The sequence below is a fragment of the Mustela putorius genome, unplaced genomic scaffold (genome assembly GCF_011764305.1).
Source record: "Mustela putorius furo isolate JIRA1106 unplaced genomic scaffold, ASM1176430v1.1 tig00003853_pilon_pilon_pilon, whole genome shotgun sequence".
Classification (NCBI taxonomy): Eukaryota; Metazoa; Chordata; class Mammalia; order Carnivora; family Mustelidae; genus Mustela; species Mustela putorius.
In genome coordinates this window covers 84825949-84852359 of record NW_025422005.1, presented here as the reverse complement: position 1 = coordinate 84852359, position 26411 = coordinate 84825949, and the positions used below count along the sequence as shown (strand labels likewise).

General features: G+C 35.8%; 1 protein-coding gene across 3 annotated transcripts in view; it reads right to left on the bottom strand.

The window, feature by feature from the left end:
* SLC35A3 (solute carrier family 35 member A3) overlaps positions 1-26411 on the bottom strand; it is a 51960-nt gene that overhangs the window by 10073 nt on the left and 15476 nt on the right. For 2 of the 3 annotated variants that reach the window (XM_045064905.1, XM_004775189.3), the window contains exons 2-6: positions 15405-15609; positions 9080-9234; positions 8880-9002; positions 6115-6286; positions 1161-1279 (exon numbers count right to left, since the gene is read on the bottom strand). In XM_045064905.1, coding sequence (XP_044920840.1) covers positions 1161-1279; positions 6115-6286; positions 8880-9002; positions 9080-9234; positions 15405-15591 — 756 coding nt within the window. In that variant the 5' untranslated portion in view covers positions 15592-15609. The remainder of the gene's footprint in view (positions 1-1160; positions 1280-6114; positions 6287-8879; positions 9003-9079; positions 9235-15404; positions 15610-26411) is intronic. The other variant, XR_006601834.1, reaches the window with a different exon arrangement.

Sequence of the window (26411 nt, the reverse complement as noted above, 5' to 3'; positions counted from 1 at the left end):
TGAAGTAAAAATAAAGTGTAACTTGAATTTTTTTTTACTTGGCTTTCTTCCCCCAGCTTCTCACCATTCAACCTACTTTTTATTGCTGTCAGAGTATTCTTCTGAACTTTCTACCAAATCTCTCTCAAAGTCCACACTGTGCCTACTTAAATAATGAGGTTTTACCACACTATTCAGTTTTGTTTTCTGCCAAACTCTACTTACACATCCTAAATCTGGATTACCCATGTTAACAACCTTTACTGTACCTCCACACATGACAGAAGCTTATTAGTGAAAGTCACAAACTATGCCAATTGAGCTCACTACAAATTGATGTCATATTACCTCCTGGCAATGTACGTGTTCATCTATTTAGTCCATGATGAATCCCTCGTATCGACTGTACCAAACCTCCTTTCTTTATCTTGCTCAAGTCTTACCGGAAGAGGGCTTTCTTCTGCTAGAATAAAAGCTATCATACAAACTCTCTTGATTTACCCTATCTCTACTTCAAATTTCCTCTGAATTTTACTTACCCTTGTCTCCTTTTATCTTAAAAATAGAAGTATCCTTCCTGCTTTCAAAACACAACTATCCTTTGCTATCCACACCCACCTTCTGTAAGAGGCCTTGCTTCTTACAGCTTCAAATACCTCCAAAGAAAGGGTTTGTGAGGGCAGTGACTTGCATCTTCACTTTTATATCCTCCAGAGTAATCAAGTATATTGATGATGAAATTACTCAACCCTTGACCAATTTCAAATTATAAATGGAGATAATTTGACAGAAATATTTTAATATGTAACTACAATGTAAGGCAGATTTAAATATCTAGATCTGCTTTTGAGCCTTAATGCATTGATCACAGACTTCCTATATAAGAATTGTAAAAAAAAATCAAAAGTTGTATTTGCTTTCAGCTTGACCTCTTTTATTCTTATACTTGATTTTAATTATGTCAAATTTAAATACCATAAAGTTATTTATGACCTTTTCAAAGTAAGTTTTCATTATGGCATCAAGACCAGTTCTATTTTAACTTCCCTGAATAAACTTGATATAATGAGAACACCCAACAGGAGGGATCTCTTTCCCTCACATTGTATATCAGGAGCTACTCTGATTATCTACATTAAAAAAAAGTTTATTAGCACTAAATATGACTTTAAATGCTTTACCTGAAGAATAACAACTATCCAAGTCAGTCGGTTATATCCCTGAAAAAATCCATTCTTTGACACCAATTCTCCATCATAAATGTATACACCCATTAATCCAAATATACTCCCAAAGAAACCTTAAAAAAAAAAAAGTCAGGTTTATGTCATATGTCATTTAGTTTGGAGAAACTAAACTAAACTTTATTTGGATAAAAGGTTTATGTGATATGCCATTTAGTTTGGAAAAATATTTTTACACTGACATTCCATATAATTTTATATTTATATAATTTTATATTTAGCTTTTCCTTTTTGACAAAATTTGACTACTTAAAAAATCTTTTACTTGGGTGGGCACCTGGGTGCTGAGTCGGTTAAGCCTCTGCCTTCAGTTTGAGTCATAATCCTGGGGTCCTGGTCCTGGGATAAGCCCTGAATTGGGCTTCCTGCTCAGCGTGGAGTCTGCTTCTCCTTCTTCCTCTGCCCCTACCTGCCCCGGCTTTCTCTCTCTCAAATAAGTACATAATTTTTTAAAAAAAGAAATAAAATTTAAACAAATAAAAATCTTTTACTTGGATATTTATATAAACCTAATAGAATTATACTTAATACTGTATTATGATTGTAAGAAAAAGACAGGAGGATATAGAAAAGAGCAGAGATTACCAACTTTGGAACACTAAAAAATATAATGGCATTAAGGGCGCCAGGGTGGCTTAATCAGTTAAGCTGCCAACTCTTGGTTTGGGCTCAGGTCACGACCTTGTGGTGGTGAGATCGAGCCCCTCAAGGCTCCGTGCTCACTGTGGAGTTTGCTTCAGATTCTCTCCCTCTCCCTTTCCCTTTCTCCTCCTGTCTCATGTTCTCTCTCAAATAAATACATAAATAAAATCTTTAAAAATATATATAATGCTTACATTACATGACTACATGGCTGTCTCATTCAAATATCTGAAAAATGGTCACTTTTGGCATATTCATTGTCTCATATCTTCCTATTGCTAGCTCTACATGTTCATATATACATATTTATATATGCAGATATAAAAGCTCAGATATGTGGCAAAGCATTTTTCCTTATTAAGAAGTTTTGAATGTACATTAAGTAGTATCCAAAAATTCAAAGCTAAGAAATAGGCAACATCAGAAGCTGTCATTACTAAAGCCTCACTGTTAAGGAAAGCTAGTTCAGTGAGAGGAGAAACTATGTCTTATTCACTCCTATGTTCCTTAGCTGCACCACAGAATTTAGCACATGGCTACTGGATCTAAAAGATTTCCAGGAGCAATCCTAAGCTATAATGAAAGAAAGAAACGCCTACAAGGGCCACCTGTTAGGAGTAGTCTCTGGTAATATTTGTAGTAAAGAGTGCAGGGTGAAGCAATTTCTTTATAAAGCCATAATTACTTGAAGATTCCATGATGAAAAGGAACTAAAAGGGATATGAAATGTTCCGCTAATTTTATTTATGCCAACTCAATCAATTTTAATTAAGTTTTTTATTTTGGCCCTGCATCAGGCTCTGTGCTCTGTGTAGAATCTGCTTGCTATTCTCTCTCCCTCACCCTCTGCTCCCCCACCCCACATGCACTCTAAATAAATAAATAAATCGTTCTTTAAATGAATGAATGAATGAATGAATGAAAGTAACAGCTGATAATGACAAAACAAGGTATATAGTACTGAAGGCTACATACATGTCAGTATATACAGATCTACTGCATTCTATCAGTTATATAATATGTCATGAATGAATAATAGCAATATGAAATATATACATAACATCATGTGCCACAAGTTGTTCTAAGTGCTTTATGTGTGTTAACTCACAACAACCCTATTAGGTAGATACTTTTATGCCTATTTTATAGATGAAGAAACTAATACATAGAGAAGTTAAATAAACATGTCTGAGCTCACACTGCTGATAAGTGATGGACTCTGAATGTGAATCCAGGCAGTGTGGCTCTGGACTCAATGATCTTAACCACTGCACTATTTAATCATATTGATAATTTATTTCAACAATCTTCTACATGTTTTCTATTTTTTACAATTATAACCAATGCTAAAATAAATAACCTTAAACACCCATCTTTGTGCTCTTGTGTAAATTATCTGTAAGATAAATTCTTATCTAGAAGTGGAAATTTTTTTTTTAAAGATTTTATTTATTTGACAGAGATCACAAGTAGGCAGAGAGGCAGGCAGAGAGAGAGGAGGAAGCAGGCTTCCAGCTGAGCAGAGAGCCCGATGTGGGGCTCGATCCCAGGACCCTGAGATCATGACCTGAGCCGAAGGCAGAGGCTTAACCCACTGAGCCACTCAGGCACCCCTAGAAGTGGAATTTTTGCATCAAAGCATTTATTTACAATTTTGTTAAACATTCCCAATTTCAGATCCAATAAGGTTATATCAATCTATACTCCTCGCAATCACAGGTAAGAAGAGTTCCTGCTTCTCCACTCTGGCTAACATAGGATCTTAGCAACTCGCTAATCTTTAACAGTTTGATACTTGAAAAATTCTATTAAAACGTTTTAATTTGGGGGCACCTGGGTGGCTCAGTTGGTTAAGCATCTGACTTTGGCTCAGATCCTGGAATAGAATGACCTCTACGCTCAGTGGGAAATCTGAATCTCCTCCTCCCTCTTCCTTTGCCCGTCCTCTGCTAGTGCATGCATGTGGGTGTGCACATTCTTGCTCTCTCAAATAAATATTTTTTAAAAATATGTTTTAATTTCTGTTTTTGTAATCTCAAGTTATCTACAACTTATTTATGTACCCTTTTTGAAACTTTGAGGTAGCTTACCATTCACTAGATTGTGTTATGAGGTCAAATTAAAGAGTAAGAAAAAAAAAAAATAAGAAACCCATAACCACAGAATCATGAATTCTGGCTTTTTGTTTTTATTTTATAATTCAAGAAGACTTAGGGCAATTACACAATCTCTTAATAGTTCTTTCTTTCCTGATATTTGCATATTATATATATTTATATTATATTTATAGTGCTTACTATGCAAGGTACTTTATTCTAAACACTTTACAAGTACTAACTTATTTAATCCTCATAGCAACATATGGAGTTAGTACTATAATTAAGGACATTTTATCAATGAGGAAAGTGAAGCAGAGGAAGATAAGCAACATCCCCAAGGCCACACAGGTGGTTAAGTGATGAAATTGGGATTTGAGTTGGTCTGACTACAAAATCAAGTGTTCTTATCCACTATACTACAGATACACTGTTTCTGAAATGGTGAATTAAATTGGTTGGTTCTTTTCAAGCCTCTGTACTTACTTCCTAGACAAATAAACAAAAAGAAGCTAATCTTTAAGTATTTTCTTCGAATATTCTTTTTAAAAAACCCAACTTGATACATTTCTATAGATTTTGCACAGAAACGGTAATAAATCCTGTGATAAAAAATGAAGGTTTGGTTTGCCTGTTATCACATTATTTTAAAATAGCTGGAAAAAAATGGACTAATCAAGTTTGGAAGGTTTGTTTGGGATGGTTTGACTTAAAATATAGGCCATTAAGAGTATAGATATTCACTGTGGAGGGCCTGACTGCTACCAAGGCAGACATGGCATACCTATTGAGTTGATGTAGACAGAAGAAAAAATGTTTTCAAAGATGAGCTCCAAAATCACAAGGACAGAGGCCTAAGATAGAATGGATGATTTGCAACTGAGCTGTCTCTCACATGTACCGTTTTCCAGAATGACTATATGCCAGGAATACTAAATGCTGGAATCTTTGTATGAGGAACTAAAAGTTATAATACTGTATATAAGTAGTTTAAATATTTGTTCAGGGGTGCCTGGATGGCTTAGTTAATTAGGTTTCTGCCTTCAGCTCAGGTCATGATTCCAGGGTCCTGGGATTAAGCCCCTGGGAGTCTGCTTCTCCCCCTGCCCTCTCCCACCACTCATATTCTCTCTTGCTTGCTCTTCTTTCTCTTGCTCTCTCAAATAAATAAATAAAAAATATTTGTTCAAAGGAATCCTTCAATATGTGAGGTATGTTTTGTTTTAAACTATGTACTTTCAGTTAGAAAAAAATGACATAGTATTTAAAAGCTAAAACAACATTTTGAAGTAAAAAGAGATATTAAGATTTTTTTTATTAACATATAATCTATCATTTGCTCCAGGGGTACAGGTCTGTGAATCATCAGGCTTACACATTTCACAGCCCTCACCATAGCACATACCCTCCCTGTGGAGATTAAGATTTGAAAACAAAGATGAAAATTTCATGATTTCAAACTTTCTCCATTCAAGTATCTTTTTTTCCTTTTTCCAGCTTTACTGAGGTAAAACTGACAAGTAAAACTGTAAGATATTTAAAGAGTACATCATTGTTAGGTAACATGGTAATAACAGTTAATAACACATATTGTATCACTGAAATTTACCAGTATTTTAATCTCCTTTTCTAGGAGATTAAAATATGTCATTTGTAACATCCTCTGAGAATTGTAGCAATCAAAAGTACAGTTCCTAAATTTCCAAATAGTGAGAACTAAAACAGGCTACATATACCCTTATGTCACAGACCTAAAATTCCATTTCTTGAATAAAAGACATTCATTTAAAATACAATGTTTTAGGGGCGCCTGGGTGGCTCAGTGGGGGTTAAAGCCTCTGCCTTTGGCTCAGGTCATGATCCCAGGGTCCTAGGATTGACCCCTGCAGCGGGCTCTCTGCTCAGCAGGGAGCCTGCTTACCCCCCCCCCCCGCCTCTCTGCCTACTCTGTCAAATAAATAAATAACATCTTAAAAAAAAATACAGTGTTTTAAAAGCAAAAACCTTGGCAGATATTTGTATCAATGGCAGAATTATGGGAAGCTTATTTGTTTAAAGATATATAGTAATCTTTAAATATAACAATAAAATCATTAAAAAAAATAGTATTAGAAAAAAAAATATTATTAGAAAGCATTTAAAACTTATCTTACCAAGCTGAATATTTCTTATCCACACTGATTGTTTGGTTTCTTTTAAGATTTTCTCAAAATAAACCCCAGCAAAGCCACTTGAAAAACATGCTGTGAGAACTGCCATGAGACCTACAAACTGAGAACCAGCTGAAAGTTCCTTAGGATCAAGCTCTTGAGAATCTGAGGGCCACTGAACAAAAAGAAAAACAAAACTGGAGTTTAGTCCTTATGATATTTTACGAAGTACATAATTAGAGCCCACTTTCAGACCTTAAAATAAAAATGGAACCAATATCATTCTTGGGGATTTGCAGGACAGCTTTTGAAAGAAAACCTTAGAATCATTTTATTTTTTTTTTTCATTGTAATATTACCGTTACAACTTACAATTTCAAAAAATTCCCTAAAAAAGAGAAAGAGAATGAATAAATGCACAGATGCACAAAATACCTTCCATAAGTTGTAGATATTCAAAGTGTGAACTGTTGGAGCAGCAAAAATGAATGTGGAATTGTTGGTAATTATGGAAGGTCCAAGTGGTATCACGTTAACAATTGTGGGCTTTATTCTATAGATCAGTGTTCCTGAAACTATCATCTTCATGGTTTTTGTCAAATCTGTGTTCCACCTGAACTATTTAATTACTTGATATTTTAATTAAAACACCTCACTTTTTAAAATGTAATACCTATTTTAGCTTACCCTTATTAGCATTATCTATGAAAATATGGGGTTGAAATGATCTTTAAATTTTTGTAAAACCCATTTAAAAAATAACTATTAGAAATATTTATTCAGGGCACCTAGGTGGCTCAGTTGGTTAAACAACTGCCTTTGGCTCAGGTCATGATTCTGGAGTCCTAGGGTGGAGGCCCGCATCAGACTCCCCGCTCATCAGGGAGTCTACTTCTCCCTCTGTCCCTCCCCACTCTTATGCTCTCTCTCAAGTAAATAAAGTCTTTAAAAAAAAAAAAAATTATTCAAGGGGTACCTAGCTGGCTCAGTTGTTAGAGCATGCAACTCTCAATCTCAAGGTTTTATAAGATCGAGTCCCACACTGGGTATAGAGATGACTTAAAATCTTAAAAAAATGCTTGCATTGTTTAAAAATATTTGTTCTAGATAGACATACCACACTCTGGGGGAAGTGATAAACATACCACACTCTGGATGGCAGGAAACTGACATGATTGGATTTGTTTTTAGATAAACCATAGTGGGGACACCTGGGTGGCTCAGTCAGTTAAGTGTCTGCCTTCATCTCAGGTCATGATCCTAGGGTACTGGGATCGAATACTGTGTTGAGTTCCCTGCTTAGCCAGGTACCTGCTCCTCCCTCTGCCCCTCCCCCCTGCTCACTAGCACTCTAGATATCAAATAAATAAATAAATAAAATCTTTAAAAAAAAAAAAAGGCAGACTCAGCAAGGTCGTAGTGACTGAAGATTAGATGTACAGGTATCAGGAAAAATCTAGGCCAACTCCCAGGCAGAGTAAATACTGACAGAAAAAACAGAAACAAGAACAGGTTTGGTAAAGTTTAGTTTGGGATATGCTCAGTTTATAAGGCCTATTGAATAACCAAGCTAAGATGTCCAACAGGTTTTTATTTAGATACACAAATCTGAAATTACAGGTGATGACATGGACCAAGGAACCATGAACATTTAAGTGTTAATAAAAACCTACAGAATGGGGGCGCCTGGGTGGCTCAGTTGGTTAAGCAACTGCCTTCGGCTCAGGTCACGGGATCGAGTCCCGCATCAGGCTCCCAACTCCATGGGGAGTCTGCTTCTCTCTCTGACCTTCTCGCCTCTCATGCTCTCTCTCACTGTCTCTCTCTCAAATAAATAAATAAAATCTTTAAAAAAAAAAAAAAACTACAGAATGGATGAAGTCTCCAAAAATAAAGATATAATTTACGGGAAAGAACAAGCCTACCAACATCCCCAATATCAAGCATCAAGGAAGAGGACCCCAGGAAGTAACCCAACAAGGAATCATTAGAAAGAAGAGAAAAACCAGTAAAGAATGGTATCAGGGAAGCTGACAGACAATAAGAAGGGAGTGATTAATAATCTCAAGTGCTCAGGCATCCAGTAAAAATCAGATTTGCTTTACATGCAGTCTCTTATTTCTCTAACTAGATTGTTTATCAAATAATTTGATTTTTATTTTAAATCTCCCTTCCTTCCTTTCCTCTTTTCCGTTCCTTTCCTTTTTCTTTTTCTTTCATTTCCTTGTTTACATTACAATGCAGTTAACATACAGTACTATATTAGTTTCAGGTATAAAATATAGTAATTTAATAATCCTGTATATTATTCAGGGTTCGGGATAAGTGTACTCTTAATCCCCTTCACCTACTCCCTGCATCTCCCCACCTGCCTCCTCTCTGGTAACCATCAGTTTGTTCTGTATAATTAAAAGTCTTTTTTGGTTTATCTCTTTTTTAATTTGTTTGTTTTGTTTCTTAAATGCTATATATGAATGAAATCAGATGATTGAGATATATATATCAATATTACTCAAGCATAAAAAAGAAATCTTGCCATTTGTAACAACATAGATGGCTGTGGAGAGTATAAGGCTAAGTGAAATCAGTTAGATTTTTATTTATTAGTTGCAGCCCTAATAGAGTATTGCTCAAAAGAAGCCTTCAAAAACTATGTCAGTTGTGAGAATACGCATTTATTTGCTTCAACAATTAACAACCATATTTTCTATGCACAATAAGTAAAGTTTGAAACTGATAAAAATGAAAGGTATACTTATCTTAGTTACCTGTACAAAAGCAACTCCTGTCATCAAAATTACTAGGGAGAGCCACTGGTACACACCTAATTTTTTACTAAGCATAGACACAGAAAATAATGCTGTTGTAAGAATTTTCAACTGATATGTGACCTGAAAAAGAAAACAGCTAATATTATTGTTTGTTTCTTTCTTTCTTAGAAGAAGTACTAGAAATATATTTTAAGTACCTGATAAGTAGCTGCATCCAGATTTGACAGTGCCACATAGAGTAAATTATTCTGAAGAGTATATATCCCTGATGGAATAGCAAGTTTAAGCGTTTCCATTGGTTTATTAAGTATTTCATCATGTAGTATTCGATTCAGTGCTCTTAGACTACATTCTAGTAAAAACATGAAATGGGTAAAATCATTAAGTAACTCTGAATAAGTTAAATACCCTTTCTCAAGGCGTGTTTTTCTCACGTATAAAAAAACAGAAACAGGGGCGCCTGGGTAGCTCAGTGGGTTAAAGCTTCTGCCTTCGGCTCAGGTCATGATCCCAGGGTCCTGGGATCGAGCCCCACTTTGGGCTCTCTACTCAGTGGGAAGCCTGCTTCCCTTCCTCTCTCTCTCTGCCTGCCTCTCTGCCTACTTGTGATCTCTGTCAAATAAATAAAATCTTTAAAACAAAACAAAACAGAAACAGTCCTACATGTTAAGATACCTTTAGGTCTAAAGTATACCTTTAATAATACTAATTTTTTAAAGTTAAATATTATAATGTAGCACATTAAGAACAGCACTATCCTTATATTCTTTTATTAGGGAACACCAAGCAAATTGATTATCTATGTACACACACACACACACACATACACATGCATACATATTTATGATAACCCAAAGCTCAAAGTATTAATTTTTCAGCTGAGTATTCTTATTCTATAGTAGCAACATTATAAAAGCTTGTATTTTATGCATTCTATTTTATCATGAGCTCAGACCTCAAAGGGATCTGTCTCATCCCCTCAGGTCCAGGTGCAGGTCCAAAGCTGCTACAGTAGTACAGTAGCTCAGTGATGACATCAGGGACCAAAGCACGCTCTCCATATATATTGACTTTTTAACCTCCATGCTTCTCATCTATTATCTACATGATTATTGCAAGAAAGTCACCAAATGATTGCTGCACTTCTGTCTGGTTCTTGTTTTTAGGCAACAGGAAAGAACAGGAGGACATAGTGACCTTCAGGCATTGTTCTCATAGACCAGAATTTTGTTGCTCACCTACTACCCCTTGCAACAAGGGAGCTAGGACCTGGGCAATGTAGTCTTTTCTTTCATATTTTTCACATTAGAAACAACAAAGGGATAAAGGGGTTGGAAAGGGACCTGAGCTAGCCAACCTACAGTATTAGCTGACTGAGCCACCCAGGCGTCCCCTTACCTACAGTATTAATCATAAAAAGTATCCAGAGAACATTAAAGTGACACATAAACCCTGCCTGGCTCAGTCAGTGGAACATGTGACTCTCCATCCCATGGTCCTGAGTTCAAGCCCCACACTGGGCATGGAGTCTACTTAAAGTAAAAAAAATAAAATAAAAGATACGTAAACCCCCAAAGACAGGGGAAATCTAAGGAATCCTACTACTTTGCCAACAATGACACTTCATAGATGACTTTCCCTCCCAACATAAAACCTGAAAAGTTGAATTATGAAAACTTCTTAAAAATGAAAATACTGTTTAAAGGTTAATATCTGTTCTCGCTTCTGCAGCACATATACTAAAGGTTAATATCTGATATTTACCCTTTCCTCACCCTAAAATAATAATAGTAAAATAATATGTAACTAAAAGTTACCAAAAGATTTTTTTCTTATGCCTCATTTAAACATTTTTAAAATTAGGGACGCCTGGGTGACTCAGTGAGTTAAGCATCTGCCTTCAGCTCAGATCATGATCCTGGGATCCTGAGATAGAGCCCCACATCACGCTCCCTGCTCCGGTGGGAGCCTTGTTCTCCCTTTGCATACTGCTCTCCTTGCTTGTGCTCTCTCTCTGACAAATAAATAAATAAAATCTTTTTAAAAATTTTTAATTAAACTAAAATTTTAAATAATTAATGCTATCACATATTTTTCTCACCAGCAGTTTAGGGAAGGTCTTGTTCCATGTCCCTTCCATTTCCTATTACTGTTAGGCTTTTTATTTTCATCAATCTAAAGATAGTGGAAGTGAGTCTGTGGCTTTAATTTGGTCTCTCTGATTGCTAGTGAGGTTGATCTATATTTCTATATTTTAAATACTTATATAAGCATGTTTTTATATATTTATCTTTTTTTGTTAAAGATTTCGTTTATTTAAGAGAGAAGAAGCGTGAGAACAAGCAGGAAGGAGGGGCAGAGAGGAGAAACAGGCTCCCCGTTGAGCAGCAAGCCCTAAATTTGGCTGATCCCAAGACCCCAGGCTCATGACCTGAGCTGAAGGCAGACACTTAACCCATTAAACCATCGAGGTGCCCCATATTTATGTGAATTTTATTCTACCTTACTGGTGACTCAGTCTTCTTTTTTTTAAACCACCAGATCTAGACCGTTTTACAGGTGAAATTCTTTTTTTTTTTTAAAGATTTATTTCTTTATTTCGCAGGGGGAGGGGGTGGTAGAGGGAGAGAGACTAGCAGACTCCACACTGGGAGCAGAGCTGGATGCTGGGCTTGATCTCACAACCCATGAGATCATGACCCAAGCCAACTACTGGAACTCATACAGCAATTCAGCAACGTGGCAGGATACAAAGTCAATGTGCAGAAATCAGTGGCTTTCTTATACACTAACAATGAAAATACAGAAAGGGAAATTAGAGAATCGATTTCATTTACTATAGCACCAAGAACCGTAAGATACCTGGGAATAAACCTAACCAAAGAAGTAAAGGATCTGTACTTGAGGAACTACAGAATACTCATGAAAGAAATTGAAGAAGACACAAAAAGATGGAAGACCATTCCACACTCTTGGATCGGAAGAATAAACATCATTAAAATGTCTATACTGCCTAGAGCAATCTATACTTTTAATGCCATTCCGATCAAAATTCCACTGGTATTCTTCAAAAAGCTGGAGCAAATAATCCAAAAATTTGTATGGAGTCAGAAGAGACCCTGAATTGCTAAGGAAATGTTGAAAAACAAAAATAAAACTGGGGGCAATACGTTACCTGATTTCAAGCTTTATTACAAAGCTGTGATCACCAAGACAGCATGGTACTGGCATAAAAACAGACACACAGACCAATGGAACAGAGCAGAGAGCCCAGATATGGACCCTCAACTCTATGGTCAATTAATCTTCGACAAAACAGGAAAAAATATACAGTGGAAAAAAGACAGTCTCTTCAATAAATGGTGCTGGGAAAACTGGACAGCTATATGTAGAAGAATGAAACTCGACCATTCTCTTACACCATACACAAAGATAAACTCAAAATGGGTAAAAGACCTCAACGTGAGACAGGAATCCATCAGAATCCTAGAGGAGAACATAGGCAGTAAACTCTTCGATATCAGCCCAAGCCAAAATCAAAAGACAGACACTTAAACACTGTTCTGTGGAGAACACTGGTTCTCCTCCTTAATCTGACCTCTAAATGTTAGGAATGCTACAGAGCTTAGTCTTTGTCCTTCTCTTCTCAGTATATACTAAATTACTTCATCTAATTCTTGACTTTAAAGCAATAAGATGACAAATCCTTGAGTTCCATATTCGTATGTCATACTATTTAACATTTCCATTTGAATGCCTTATGGGCAACTCAAATTTAACATGGCCCAAAGAGAAACCTTAATTTCCCCTTATCTTCCATATATCATTTACTGCAGTACTCACTCACCCAGTGATTTGACCTAAAACATAGGAATTATTCCTCAGACTGGATTCTCTATTTCCTTGACCATCACATACCTAATCTACTAGCAAGTCATGTCAGCTATAGCTTAAAAAGACATCTGTGTGAACCAAATCAATGCCATCTTGGACAAATCTGCTATGATGACCATTCTGAGATATGAAGCATTCCGGAGCATAGGTCCCACCCCCACTCAAATGCATGTGCGCGCACACACACACTCTCTTTCCTTTTTTTTAAATCACATCCTTAAGTATCCCCTTGAAATATAATGTCCATGATTTGTCTTGGAGATAAGCCACTGGGTGGCTCAGTTGGTTAAGTGTATGCCTTTGGCTCAGGTCATGATCTTGGGGTCCTAGGATCAAGCCCCACATTGGGCTCCCTGCTTAGCAGGTGTCTGCTTCTCCCTCTGCCATTCCCCTTGCTTGTGCTCTCTCACTCCCAAATAAATAAATAAGATCTTTAAAAAAATTTTTTTCCTCTTTGATAGGTCCTCAAGGGGCTAAAAAAGCAGGTCTTAAGGGAGGCAGTACTGCAGAGATCTACTCCTCTTGCAGCTATTCATGACACCTTTGTCAAGCTGCATCTGTCGGCCTTTTTCTTTGGTCTCAGAGCTCCTTCAGCCTTTGGAGGTTGTTTTGCACTTACCTCCCCTTCACAGAACAACTCATAAACATCATCTCTTCTCTAGCAACGTAATCTAAGCCACTAGCATCTTCTTGCCTGGACTAGTACAACAGCTTCCAAACATGACTTCCTGAACCTATTCTTGCATCTTCTCTGCTGTTATGGGTACTGCATTGGTTTTTCCATGTGTAAAACAGGACATGTTTTAAACATTCCAATTATTTCTTTTTGTTTTTATAGTGAAATTTGTAGCCTACAAAGCTATCTTACTGAATGCCAATTCAATTCTCCTCCCAGATCAATATGCTACAGTCACATTGGCCACCATGATAGTTTCAAAAGTATACCAAATTTACCACAACTTAATTAAAAAATGGGCAGCAGACTTGAACAGATATTTCCCTAAAGATATAAAAACAGTCAGTAAGCACAAGGAAAGATGCTCAACATCATTAGTCATTAGGAAAATCAAATCAAAACCACCATAAGACACAATACCTACTAGAATGGCTATATGTTGTTGTTGCTGTTTTTTAATGGAAAATAATGATTGGTGAGGATGTGCTATAATTTAAAAAAAACAAACAGAAAACAACAAGTGTTGACAAGGATGTAGGGAAATCTGAACCCTTGAACAGTGCTGGTGGGAATGTAAAATGGTGCAGTTGCTGTGGAGAAGTCTGGTGGCTCTTCAAAAAGTTAAATGCAGAATCATCATGTGACCAAACAATTCCACTCCACAATATATACCCAAAAAATACAAAAGCAGGGACTTGAGCAGAGACTTATACTTCTATTGCAATATTATTCATTATAGCATTATTCACATAACCGAAAGGTGGAAAAAACTCAAGTGCCCATGAATACATCAATGACTAAAATGTTATATATACAAACACATACATATATATATATATATAATGAAATATTATGTAGTCATAGAAAGAATACAGTTCTGATATGCGTTACAATGTGGATAAACCTTGAAAACATTAAGTTAAATAAGCCAGACATAGGAGGAGAAACATTATATGATTCTACTTAGATGGACTATATAGAAGATGCCAATTCATAGGGACAGAAAGTACATTAGAAGTTTCCAAGAGCTGAAGGTAAAGGAGAGTGGGAGTTATTGCTTAATGGTTATATAGTTTCTGTTTGATGTGATGAAGTTTTAGAAAAAGATGGTGCTAATGGTTGCACAACACTGTGAATATAATTAGTGCCAATGAGTTACACTTAAAAATGGTTAAATGTATAACATTTATGATATACATGAATGTGTAAAAATATATTTTACTATAATTTCAAACAGTTAATAATGTAATATATCCAAAAAAACACAAAATTGTACACTTCAAAATCTGACTTGTATGGTACATGAATTTTATCTTCATAAAACAGTTTTTTTTAAACTATATCAAATTAGTCACTACCGGACTAATCAATGCAACAAATAAAATAAAAAGCATTGACTTTAATTATGACTTCTTTAAATTTCTAAAACTACAGAATTATAGAACTTACTTTTATTCTCAATTATAAATGCAAGAAACCACATTTCATAGTTCTAGCATTAACCAGAAGACATGAATCATGATATAGATCAGAATAAAATACGTTTGTTACTGGACTAAAACTGTCCTGAGGAAATTAAATCTATAGGGGCACCTGGGTGGCTTAGCTTGCTAAGCTTGGCTGCCTTTGGCTCATGTGAGGAAAACAGGGTCCTGGGATCAAGCCCCACATTGGGTTTCCTGCTTAGGGGGAGTTCACTTCTTTTCCCTCTGCTCCTCCCCACTGCCTCTTGTGCATATGCATTCACACACTCTCTCTCTCAGATAAATAAACTCTTAAAAAAAAAGAAAATGGAAAATATTGAAATGTTCTTAATACTACGACATTAAATAAGGCAATAGTGTTCAAATGTGTAGTTATCAATATATATTTTACATACATCATATGTAAATAACCCCAAAACAATCAAATAAACTGCAATGAGTTAAAAAACAAAAAACCATAAAACTTACTGCTGTCTTTGTAGACTAATAAAATGCAGGCCATTATTTTCAAAAGTTCGGCAACAACCACTGCTGTAGAAGATAGATAACGAGGACCCTCCTCTTTTAAAGTCCTAGAATAACGCATTGTCAGAACCAAACTGGTAGTCTGAAAGACTAAAATTCCCAAGGAAAGGTATTTTAGGTTGGCAGACATTGTTTTATCTTCATTTGCCTGAAAAACAAAAGAAACAGGGCAAATAAAATCAGAAAATACAGAAACAAATATTAAAAATCAGTATGAGACTTCTTGTTCCAGACAAGATAGAGTTAAGCGCATTCCACCCTCCTGCCAGCTAATTACAACTATAAATCCTGGACCAAAGGAAAAAAGTTAACTACTGTATGACTCTGGAAGGTGAAGGAAATAGACAAACTGACTAGAGACCCCAGATCCTGAGTGATAACCCAACTGGAGACTTTTGCCACTTATGTATCTCACCCTGGCTGCCATAACAATTTACAACCTGGAACCACAACAGGTAGAGAGCAATAACAAACAGAAGCCCCAAGGAAAACCCATTTTCTCCAACCAAAAGAATAGGAAGATAGCAGCTCTGCAGGATGGAGCCCTACTAACTGGATGTTATGCAATGTGTGGACCAGAGATTTGCTGACCATCCCTAACCCACATTGATGAGGATAGAGACAGTGGCCCTCTTTCCACCCACGCAGGTCTACAGCTACAAATACTAATGAAGCTGAGCCCCATGAACCACTCCTGCCCCAAATGAGGCAAATGTCAGCAAAGAGGCAGCACCCTTCCTCCCTCTCTAAAAATGAAGATTTAAGTAGGAACAAAGGTCTCATAATACCCAAATGTCCTTGATATAATCCAAAAGGAGTATATTCTTCATACCAAACAACAACAAAAAGGAAAATCTCAACTAGGATGCGTAAGGACAATCAATAGACAAAAACACAGAGTTGACAAGGTGTTGGAATTATGAGACAAGAATTTTAATTTTTTTTGTTGTTCTTGCTGTTTTTTAGAGGGAGAGGTGGGAAGGCACAGAGGAAAAGGGAGAGAAGCTGAAGCAGTCTCCACGCCCAGTGTGGGGCCCAATCTCAAAACCCTGAAATCCTGACCTGACCCCAAATCAAGAGTTGGACACTTAACCCACTGAGCCACCCAAGTGCTCCACTGACCTCCAAATAAGAATTTATTATTTTTTTGAAGATTTTACTTATTTAAGAAAGAGAGAGCATGAGGCAGGGGAAGGCGAAAGGCAGAATCAATGTGGGGCTCAATCCCAGGACCCTGGGATCATGATCTGAGGAAATGCAGACACTTAACTGACTGAGCCACCCAGTTGCCCCCAGACAATAATTTAAAAGAAGCTACTGTAACAATGCATGAACAAGCAATTATTAACACTCCTGAAATAATTTTAGATTCATATAGAACAAAAAATATTACAAGAGTTTTTGTGTACTCTTCACCCAGCTTTCCCTAAAGATAAGAGTTGCAAAGTTCCTATATTCTCCCTAAAGTAATTCAGAATCAACTCTAAGAAGCTCACTTTAACTATGAAGATACAAATAGGTTAAAGAGTAAAAGAATGGAAAAAGATATGCTATGAGAAAAATAACTATGAGAAAGCTGAAGAGGCCAAATTAGTATCAGGAAAAATAAATTATGTAAGCACTATTCCTAGAATTACAGAAGGACATTTCATAATAATAAGAGTCAATACGTCAGTAAGTTATAGCCACTACAGATGAATATGTGCCTAATAACATAGCTTCAAAACACATGAAGCAAAAACTAATAGAATTAAAAGGAAAAAGCAAGTAAACCCATTAAGTCATAATGTGAGATTTTAACCCACTTTTCTCAGTAATTACACACACATACACACCAAAAATTCCCTGTATGAATAAAGAAGATCTGAACAATGCTATCAGCCACTATAACTCAAAAACATGGAGATGCTCCACTAAGAGCCTCTTTTAAGGAAGGACTTAATGCAGTGTGTGTGGTCAGTTAAGTGCCTCTCCACCCAAGGTCATATCCTTTGCTTCCAACTGGTCTAAAGATTCAATGCAATCTCAAGCAAAACTCCTACAGGCTTTTTTGCTAAAAACTGACAAGCTGATTTTAAATTTTATATGGAAATACAAAGGACCTAGAAAACCAAAACAATTTTGAAAAGGAAAAACAAAGTTAAATAAGTTAAACCTGTGAGGTACAGCTGGGTGGCTCAGTCAGTGAAGTGTCCAACTCTTGATTTTGGCTCAGGTCGATTTCAGGGTCATGAGATTGAGTCTGGCCATGGGCTTCAAGCTCCGTGAGGAGTCTATTTGAGATTCTCTCTCCCGTGCTCCCTCTGCCTCTACCCGCACTCATGCCCATGCATGCCCTCTCTCAAATAAATATATCTTTAAAAAAAAAAAAAAAAGGAGAAGCTAAGCTCCTGAAATTCTATACTTACTAAAAAGCTCTAGTAATTTAAACTGATATTGAGGGGGCACCTGGGTGGCTCAGTCATTAAGCATCTGCCTTTGGCTCAGATCATGATCCCAGGGTCCTGGGAGAGAGTCCCATGTTGGGCTCCCTGCTCAGCAGGAAGCCTGCTATCCTTCTCCCACTCCCCCTGATTGTGTACCTGCTCTTGCTGTCTCTCTCTGTCAAATAAATAAAATCTTAAAAAAAAAAAAAAAACGTACTAACATAGGACAGGACAGAAGGATAGATCAACGGAACAGAATATAGTCCACAAGAAAATCCATTCATATCTGGTCAAATGACTTTGACAATGGGAACAAAAAGAAATAATTCTAGAACAAGACGTCTGCATTCTTTTTAAGTGAATCTCTACCCTTATCTACTTCACACCAAATATTTAACTAGAAATGGATCACAGACCTGTCATAAAAGAGACAGTTATAAATATTCAAGAAGAAAAAGGGAGAAAAATGTAGCCAGGTAGGGAAATGTAAAGATTTCTTTCTTTCTTTCTTTCTTTCTTTTTTCCAATTTTAAAGATTTATATATTGGGACGCCTGTGTGGCTTAGTCATTTAAGCCTCTGACTACTCTTGGTTTCACCTCAGGTCATGATCAGGGTAGGAAGGACAAGCCCCATATGGGGCTCAGTGCTCAGTGGGGAGTCTGCTTGAGAGTCTCTCTCTCCAGCTCCTCCTGAGATTATTTCTCCATCTCCTTCTGCCCCTCCCCCCATTCTCTCTTTCTCTTAAACAAATAAATAGGGAGGAGAAGGAGAGCAGCAGACTCGGGGCTCTCGACCTCACTACCCTGACTGAGATCATGACCTTAGCTGAAACAAAGAATTGGAAGCTTAACCAACTGATGTCACCCAGATAGGACATGCAAAGGTTCTCAGATAGGATACAAAAAGCTCAAAACTTAAAAGAAAAATACGGATAAACTGGATATTACCAAAATTTAAAACTGTTCATCCAAAGATACTATAAAAATAATAAAAGGCAAACAACATCATGGGAGAAAATATTCTCAATACATATATCTGACAATGGCTTTGCATCCAGAATATATATAGAACTCCTAAAACACAATACATGCAAGACAATCCATGAGTAAAAAGATCTGAATGGCTCACCATTTCACGAAAAAAGAAAAATGAATGGCTAATGGCAAATGAAAAGACATTCAGCATCATAGTCATTAGGGAGATACAATTAAAACTACAATGAGATACTAGTATATACCTATTAGAATGGCTAAGATTATAAAAATTGATGCTACCAAGTGATGGAGAGGATTTTGAGCAAATAGAGCTCTTAACATTGCTAGTGGGCCACTTTGAGTAACAGTTTGGTAATTTATTCCAAAAAATAATAAAAATCTTTTCATATAACCTAGAAATTCTACTCTTAGGTATATACCCAAGAGATTTGAAAGCATTTATCCATAATACTTATGAATGCTTATTCATGGGAGTTTTATTTGTAACAGCCAGAAACTGGAAACCCAAATGCCCATCAACCAGTAAATTACTAAATATACTGTGGTATATCTTTATGATGGAATACTACTTAGCAATAAAAAGAAATGAAATGCTGATGCATGTAAAACATCAATGAACATTTTTTAAAATCTGAGCAAAAAAGTTTATAGACAAAATAGCATATACTATATGATCCATTTATATGAAATTCTTAAAAGGGCAAAAGTAATTTGCAGTGACGCAAATTTATGCTTGACCATGGCCAGGGGTTGACTACAAAAGGATAGCAAGAGATTTTTGGTGGTGATGGAAATCTTCTGTATTATGGTTATGTAATGCTTATACAATTGTATTCACTTGTTGTAACTCACTAAACTAAACATATAAAATCGGTACATCTTATTGTGTGTAAATCACAGCTCAACAAAGCTGATTAAAGACGAAGACATACTATGTAGGAGCATTCCTCAGCAGGCTTTCCTCGTGGCTTTGATTCTGGCTCTAATTTCTTTGGATTAATACCAATGGTGTTCTGTTAGCCTGTTCTTCAGCCCAACTCTATCCTTTCCATGATTCCATCTTCCATCCTAAGTTTTGTTAGTATGGACCCTCTTTATTGTATCTCTCTTTATAGCTCTCACAAGCAAGCCACCAATTACAGTTCTAGGTATATGACCCTCTGTCTTCTCTTACATCATAATTATACTAAAATAGCCTGTAATATATTCAAACAGATTCAACAGTCATTATTTGGTGCCTATACTAGGCCAACTACCATGGTTATAGAAAAAGCCTATCCTTGAAGACATAAAGTCTATCTCATTAAATTTAGCAATTCTCTGACTGAATATGCTCCAAAATCAAACAATGTAATACCATCAATACGAGGATAAAATTTTTAATGATGAAAAAGAATGAAAAAAATTACCTTAAGCACTTCATATGAATTTCAGAGAGAAAATCTGAATAATATATTTTTTTGTCACATATAAAGGATCAAGCTTAGAGGAAAGAATACATTGATTTATGTATCAACCATCTCACTTCTGTAAATCTACATTAGCAAGAGTCCTAATGTGAAATAAAATTATAGCATTTTAGAGGTAGAAGATACTTTAGAAATTGGCTAGTATAAATATCTTCATTTTAAAATGAATAGTGAACCCAGAAGTTAGATGACTTGTTCAAGGTCACTAATTGGAAATATATATTAATTGTATATTAGTATATATACTAATATATACTAATTGGAAATATATAGCTACATATCAGGTTCGCTAGTTCTCATTACATGCTACTGTAGAATTCCAGAGGACATCCTGGTGGCCTTTATCTCTGTATGGAAGGAGAGCAAGTTGCCAGCAATCTACATTTGGCATAGCCACCTGATTCTCCTGGAAAATCTATTCAAGGAAGTCTTTTGTTTATTCTGTGCAGCTGAGACCATAATGTACCTGTTATAACAGCAATGCTCTAGTTTATTTTCAAATGAAATTTTCAAGGTCAGATTCTAAACCAGGATACACTGTTTTTACTATTTTGCTTTTCCGTTTCTAAGCATATACAACATCAACACATTCAACTTGGTAATTCAATTCTTAATTATTATTAGTTAACAGTCTCTTACAATGTATTTTTTTTAAGTATGTGAGATAATAGAAAAAAATATATATTGGTCTCTGCCCTACCTCCTGACACAGGGATCCTGAAACCCTTGTAATTTCCGAAGTGATAAGGGCCCTAGGAGCATCTTTTGTTCTAATATTTGGTCTTTAGCCCCCAGTCCTTACACAGGGCTCCTGAAACCCTTATAATTTCCTGAATGATCAATTGATCATGCCTACATGATGAGAACTCCATAAAGATCCCACTAGTAGAAGGTTCAGAGAGCTTTCAGGATAACAAGCTATATACACCATGAGGAAGACACATCCCAATTCCACAGGGACAGAAGTTCCTGCACTCAGGACCCTCCCAGATCCTGTGCTTATATATCTCTTCATCTAATTGTTCATTTGCATCCTTCATCATATCCTTTAATAAACTGGTGTAAGAAAGTGTTTCTCTGAGTTCTATAAGGCCGTCTAGCAAATTAATCCAACTTTAGGAGGGGATGGTGGGAACCTCTGATTTGTAGGCAAACTGGACGGAGTTGTGGGTAATTTGGTGACCCACTACTTGCAACTGGATCTTAAATAGGGTGGGAGCAATCTTACGGGACTGAGCCCCTAACCCATGGGATCTGACACTATCTACAGGTAGTGTCCTAATTGAGTTCAATTGTAGGATACCCAGCTGGTGTCACAGAGAATTGCTTGGTGTGAAGAAACCATACTTCCTCCCCAACATTTGGTGACCAGAAATGTCAGAAGTGAGGTGTTCTGGATGAGAAGTAAAGGAGACACAGAGGAGGAAAGAACTGGATTGTTTTTCTAATACAAAGTTGAAAAGTAAAATATACACAAACAAATGATCATTTGTATTAGATCAACTATAAAGAATTACAATTTAATTCACAATTCTGCCTAAGGGAAGTATAAACTCAAAATGAAAAAAAAAAGTAAAAATACAAGTATTTCTAAGATCATACAAATATACATAGCTTGGTTTTGAAATACAATACTGGTAAAACTAAATATTTTCATTTAATACCATAAATTTGCAGCAAATCCATAAACATGAAATCTATCAAAAAAAAGATTATATTCCATTTCTAAATGTATATAAGACTAATATTGTTTCTTCATTTTAAAGTGTATAGTATTTTCTCATTACTGTTGAACACAAACTCTATAAACAATCCTATGTTTAAGATTTAATTTTAGTCCTCCCTATATTTTCTTCTCTTGCCACCTAATTCCTTTTTAATCCTTTCAGGTATCACTAATTCTCTAGTTTCTATATTTTTCTTTGTTTAATTAAAATTTCCTATCTAAGAAACTTGCAAACCCATACTCAACAAGAAACTGCTAAATTCTCTCAAATATGTAGCTCTTTTCGATTTACTACCAAAAGCCTTACAAACCAGTCAATAAATTACTGCCCATGTCTAAGCTCCCTGAACTCACTTTGGGTTCAGTGAGGCTCTGAGGTTTACAGCAGGATCAGAGTAAGGATGCTTAGATGTTCCACTTTCACTTAATAGCTAAAACCTGAAAAATGCACTCTTCTTGATTACTAGAGTAAAGAACACTATTTCATTCTGATGGTTTTGCTCCTTTGTTCTGTTTTTTAAAAATAGCATTTACTGGGCACCTGGGTGACTCAGTTGGTTAAGCAACTGCCTTCGGCTCAGGTCATAATCCTGAAGTCCTGGGATCAAGTCCTACTTAAGACTCCCTGCTCGGGGGCACCTGGGTGGCTCAGTGGGTTAAGCCTCTGCCTTCCGCTCAGGTCATGATCTCAGAGTCCTGGGATCAAGCCCCACATCAGTCTCTCTGCTTGGCAGGGAGCCTGCCTCCCCCTCTTTCTCTGCCTGACTCTCTGTCTACTTGTGATCTCTCTCTCCTTGTCAAATAAATAAATAAAGTCTTAAAAAAAAAAAAAAAGACTCCCTGCTCGACAAGGAGTCTGCTTCTCCCGCTGACCTCTCTCCTCATGCTCTCTCTCTCTCCAATAAATAAAATCTTTTTTTAAAAAATAGTACTTATTACTTTATTTTTAAAAGCAGTATATTCTTAGAAAAATGAGAAAAAACGTATTTTAATTGGTAAAAATGTGAACCATAATCAACTATCCAAAAACATCTAATGATATTTTGGTATAGATTTTGTCAATAATTTTTCTTATTTCAGTTTTTTGGAAATCCCTAAACCCCAGGACTTTAGTGGCAAAGGTGAAATAAAGTACCTAGGCCATTTCATATTGACACTTTTAAGTTTTCAACAACATTTTGGGTTTCTTATTTACATGGAAAATAAAGTCTTATAATCACAAAGTTCCACCTTTTCCTAAAAGAGAGATTTTTCTTGAGGGGAGAAAAAAGATGGAATTTTAAAATTCAATGAAATACCAAGAATATAACAAACATCCATGATTCCATAACCTAGAACTGATGTCTCAATTTTGTCACATTTGTTTACCTTTCCTTTTGTAAAGGAATAAAACATTACAACTAAAGTTGTAATTTCAACTAAGTCGAAATCCCCTTTAAGCCATAACTCTAAGTCCTGTTCCTTTCTCCCTCCCTGGTAGGAACCTAGTACATGTTTAGAGTATTTATTTCTACTCTACCATTAAAATTTTTTCATACATATATAAACATAATCATAAGCTATAATTACATTAACATGGCATCAAACTGTATCCATGATTTGGCATTTTCCTTATTCTATTCAGCATTGTTTTACTATCTATATTCATATACAGACCTAGCTCACTGCTTTTCACAATTCTAATGTTCCATCAAATGAATGAACCTTTTACTTATCCATTCTCCTACTGAAAAACATTTAGCATCCTTTTCCTTTCAAAATTTAAATTTAAAAATTTAAAAATTTCCTGGAGTGCTCAGGTGGCTTAGTCGGTTAAATGTCTGCCTTCAGCTCAGGTCATGATCCCAGGGTCCTGGGATCGAGCCCCATGTCAGCTCCTTGCTTAATGGAAAGTCTGCTTTTGCCTCTGGCCCTTCCTTCTGCTGGTGATCTCTCTCAAGTAAATAAAATCTTAAAAAAGAAAGTAGCTCCCAAACATTCTTGCTTTACAATGTCAATTCTAAGTTTAAATGCTTAAATGTTTTAAAGGCTTAAAATGTTTAAAAAATATACATTACATGAAGTATATGTATCATTAATGTACACTACTGCTACCATATCTACCCCCAAATTAATCAGAATTAGTGAGAAATGAATTGTGTATACCATCATTAACTGCATTAGATATGCATTAACTAATTTTGAAATATTCAAAACGTTATATACTAATAATTTTTACTCACCTTTTTAGACATAGATATGTCCTTGTACATAAGTATGAATATCAGTCTGGCTACAGACTTATTCCAATAGCTTACCAAAATGTATACATAATCTTTAGGACTATATATGAAACCCATTATCTGTATTTTGGGCTATCTGTATTTTGCTGATATGTCTCCAGCTACTAAATGTCCTAAAAGATCAAATGTTTAGTCAATGTTTTTAGACTATAATCAAATTTACATAGATTATGTTAAAGACTACTAAGTATCTAAGAAATTCTGCATATCAATTTTCCTCCAATTGTAAAAATAAAAGGCTCAATTTCTTAACTCACGGTTTTTTCAGTAAGCTATATTTACATTTTCTAAACACTAGTTCTGAAATATATTCCTAAGTGCAATATAATAACTACTAGAAGTTAATGACACAATAGAGTACATATGAAAACACACAATTATAAAATGCTAGGCAAATATCAGTTCACATTATATGCTATTCAGAAACAGTTACTTGTTCAAAACACATCTTTTAAGATTTTCCCAAGTAAATGAACAGAAAAATAAATACATACAAAAATACTGACCTCAGTTGCAATTTTTTGTCCACTGTTTTCCATGATGCCAAACTTTAAAACTGCAACCTATAACTGTATGCTAAATATTGACAAATAAAATTCATCACAACTGCCTTTTCTTCTGACACTGGCATTTATATACCATCCTTTCAAACTACCTCAGAAGTAGCCACAGCAGGTCCTAAAAGTAGCAACAATATGTCCTACTTGAAATCCATAATAATCTTGTAGGAAATCCAAAAATTTTATTTTTTATAAAAGTGAAAGAAAAATGAGTCAAAGATAATTTATACTATCTATATAACCAATTTTATTTCTATGATAGAAATAATAACTACCACTAAATTAGTTCACTTTTAAGTGCAGGGCACAATCCTGCTCAGTAACACTTAATAATCAACACTTTACTATCTAAGGTTCCTGTTACATTCTAAGTAAAACAACTTTTCATTGTTTCTCCTTCCCTTTCTTCCTCAATGTGTCAAGTGTCGGTTTACATAGGCAAATATTACCTGTATGTAAATTACAGTACTGTCAATTTTTAACTTGTTCTTTCACTACTGCAGAATTTTCATTCTTATATTCAGTTAAATTGATAACACTCAAGTATTTCTTCAACTACACAAATATAAAAACTATTTGCATTCTAATTTTTAGATTAAAAATTGTTCAGTATTATTATACTCTATGTAATGTCAGTAATTTGGAAAACATAATGGTCTAGTAAGTATAGCTCTAAGATCCCCGTTGAATGTGTTGCGCTTCAGTCTCCCATTTCCCCATCTCTGTGCTATTCTGCCCTACCACCTTCCACTATGGCATTTCCTCCACTTACAGCTAAAGAGAGAAGTTAAAGATATTCTTAAAAAAGGGGGGGGGCACCTGGGTGGCTCAGTGGGTTAAAGCCTCTGCCTTCGGCTCAGGTCATGATCCCAGGGTCCTGGGATCGAGCCCGGCATCCGGCTCTCTGCTCGTCAGGGAGCCTGCTTCCCCCTCTCTCTCTACCTGCCTCTCTGCTTACTTGTGATCTCTGTGAAATAAATAAATAAAATCTTTTTTAAAAATTTAAAAAATTTTAAAAATAAAAAAATATTTAATACATAGGATACTTAGGCATTGGATACACCATGATGACCAAGACACATATAGTCTGTTTCTTCATGAAGTTTATCCTCTAGCTTGAAAGACACATTATTCAAACAACTCAAGAAATAGTATAAGTATGTAAACTGCTTTGATATAGGGTGCACGAGAAAAATATCATAGGAAAATGGTACCTTATGTCAACTTAGTTAAACTCAAACGTATCTCCCTAAGTCCTTTACTCTGTATAGTGCTAGGTTAGAACTGGCTAAACACAAGTCTGCACAAAACTTGGGGGAGAGAGTGACAAAGAGCCATTACTCTCAGGAATACTCAGGGTTAAATCTGGTAAAACTGAAACAGAGAATTAGATTCCAGTTGTCCTCACTCTTTCCTGCACTAGGTCAGCTCTTCCTCACAACTGCCAATCCTATTGCACAAAAATGGGCTCATCCCTCCACCATACTCTT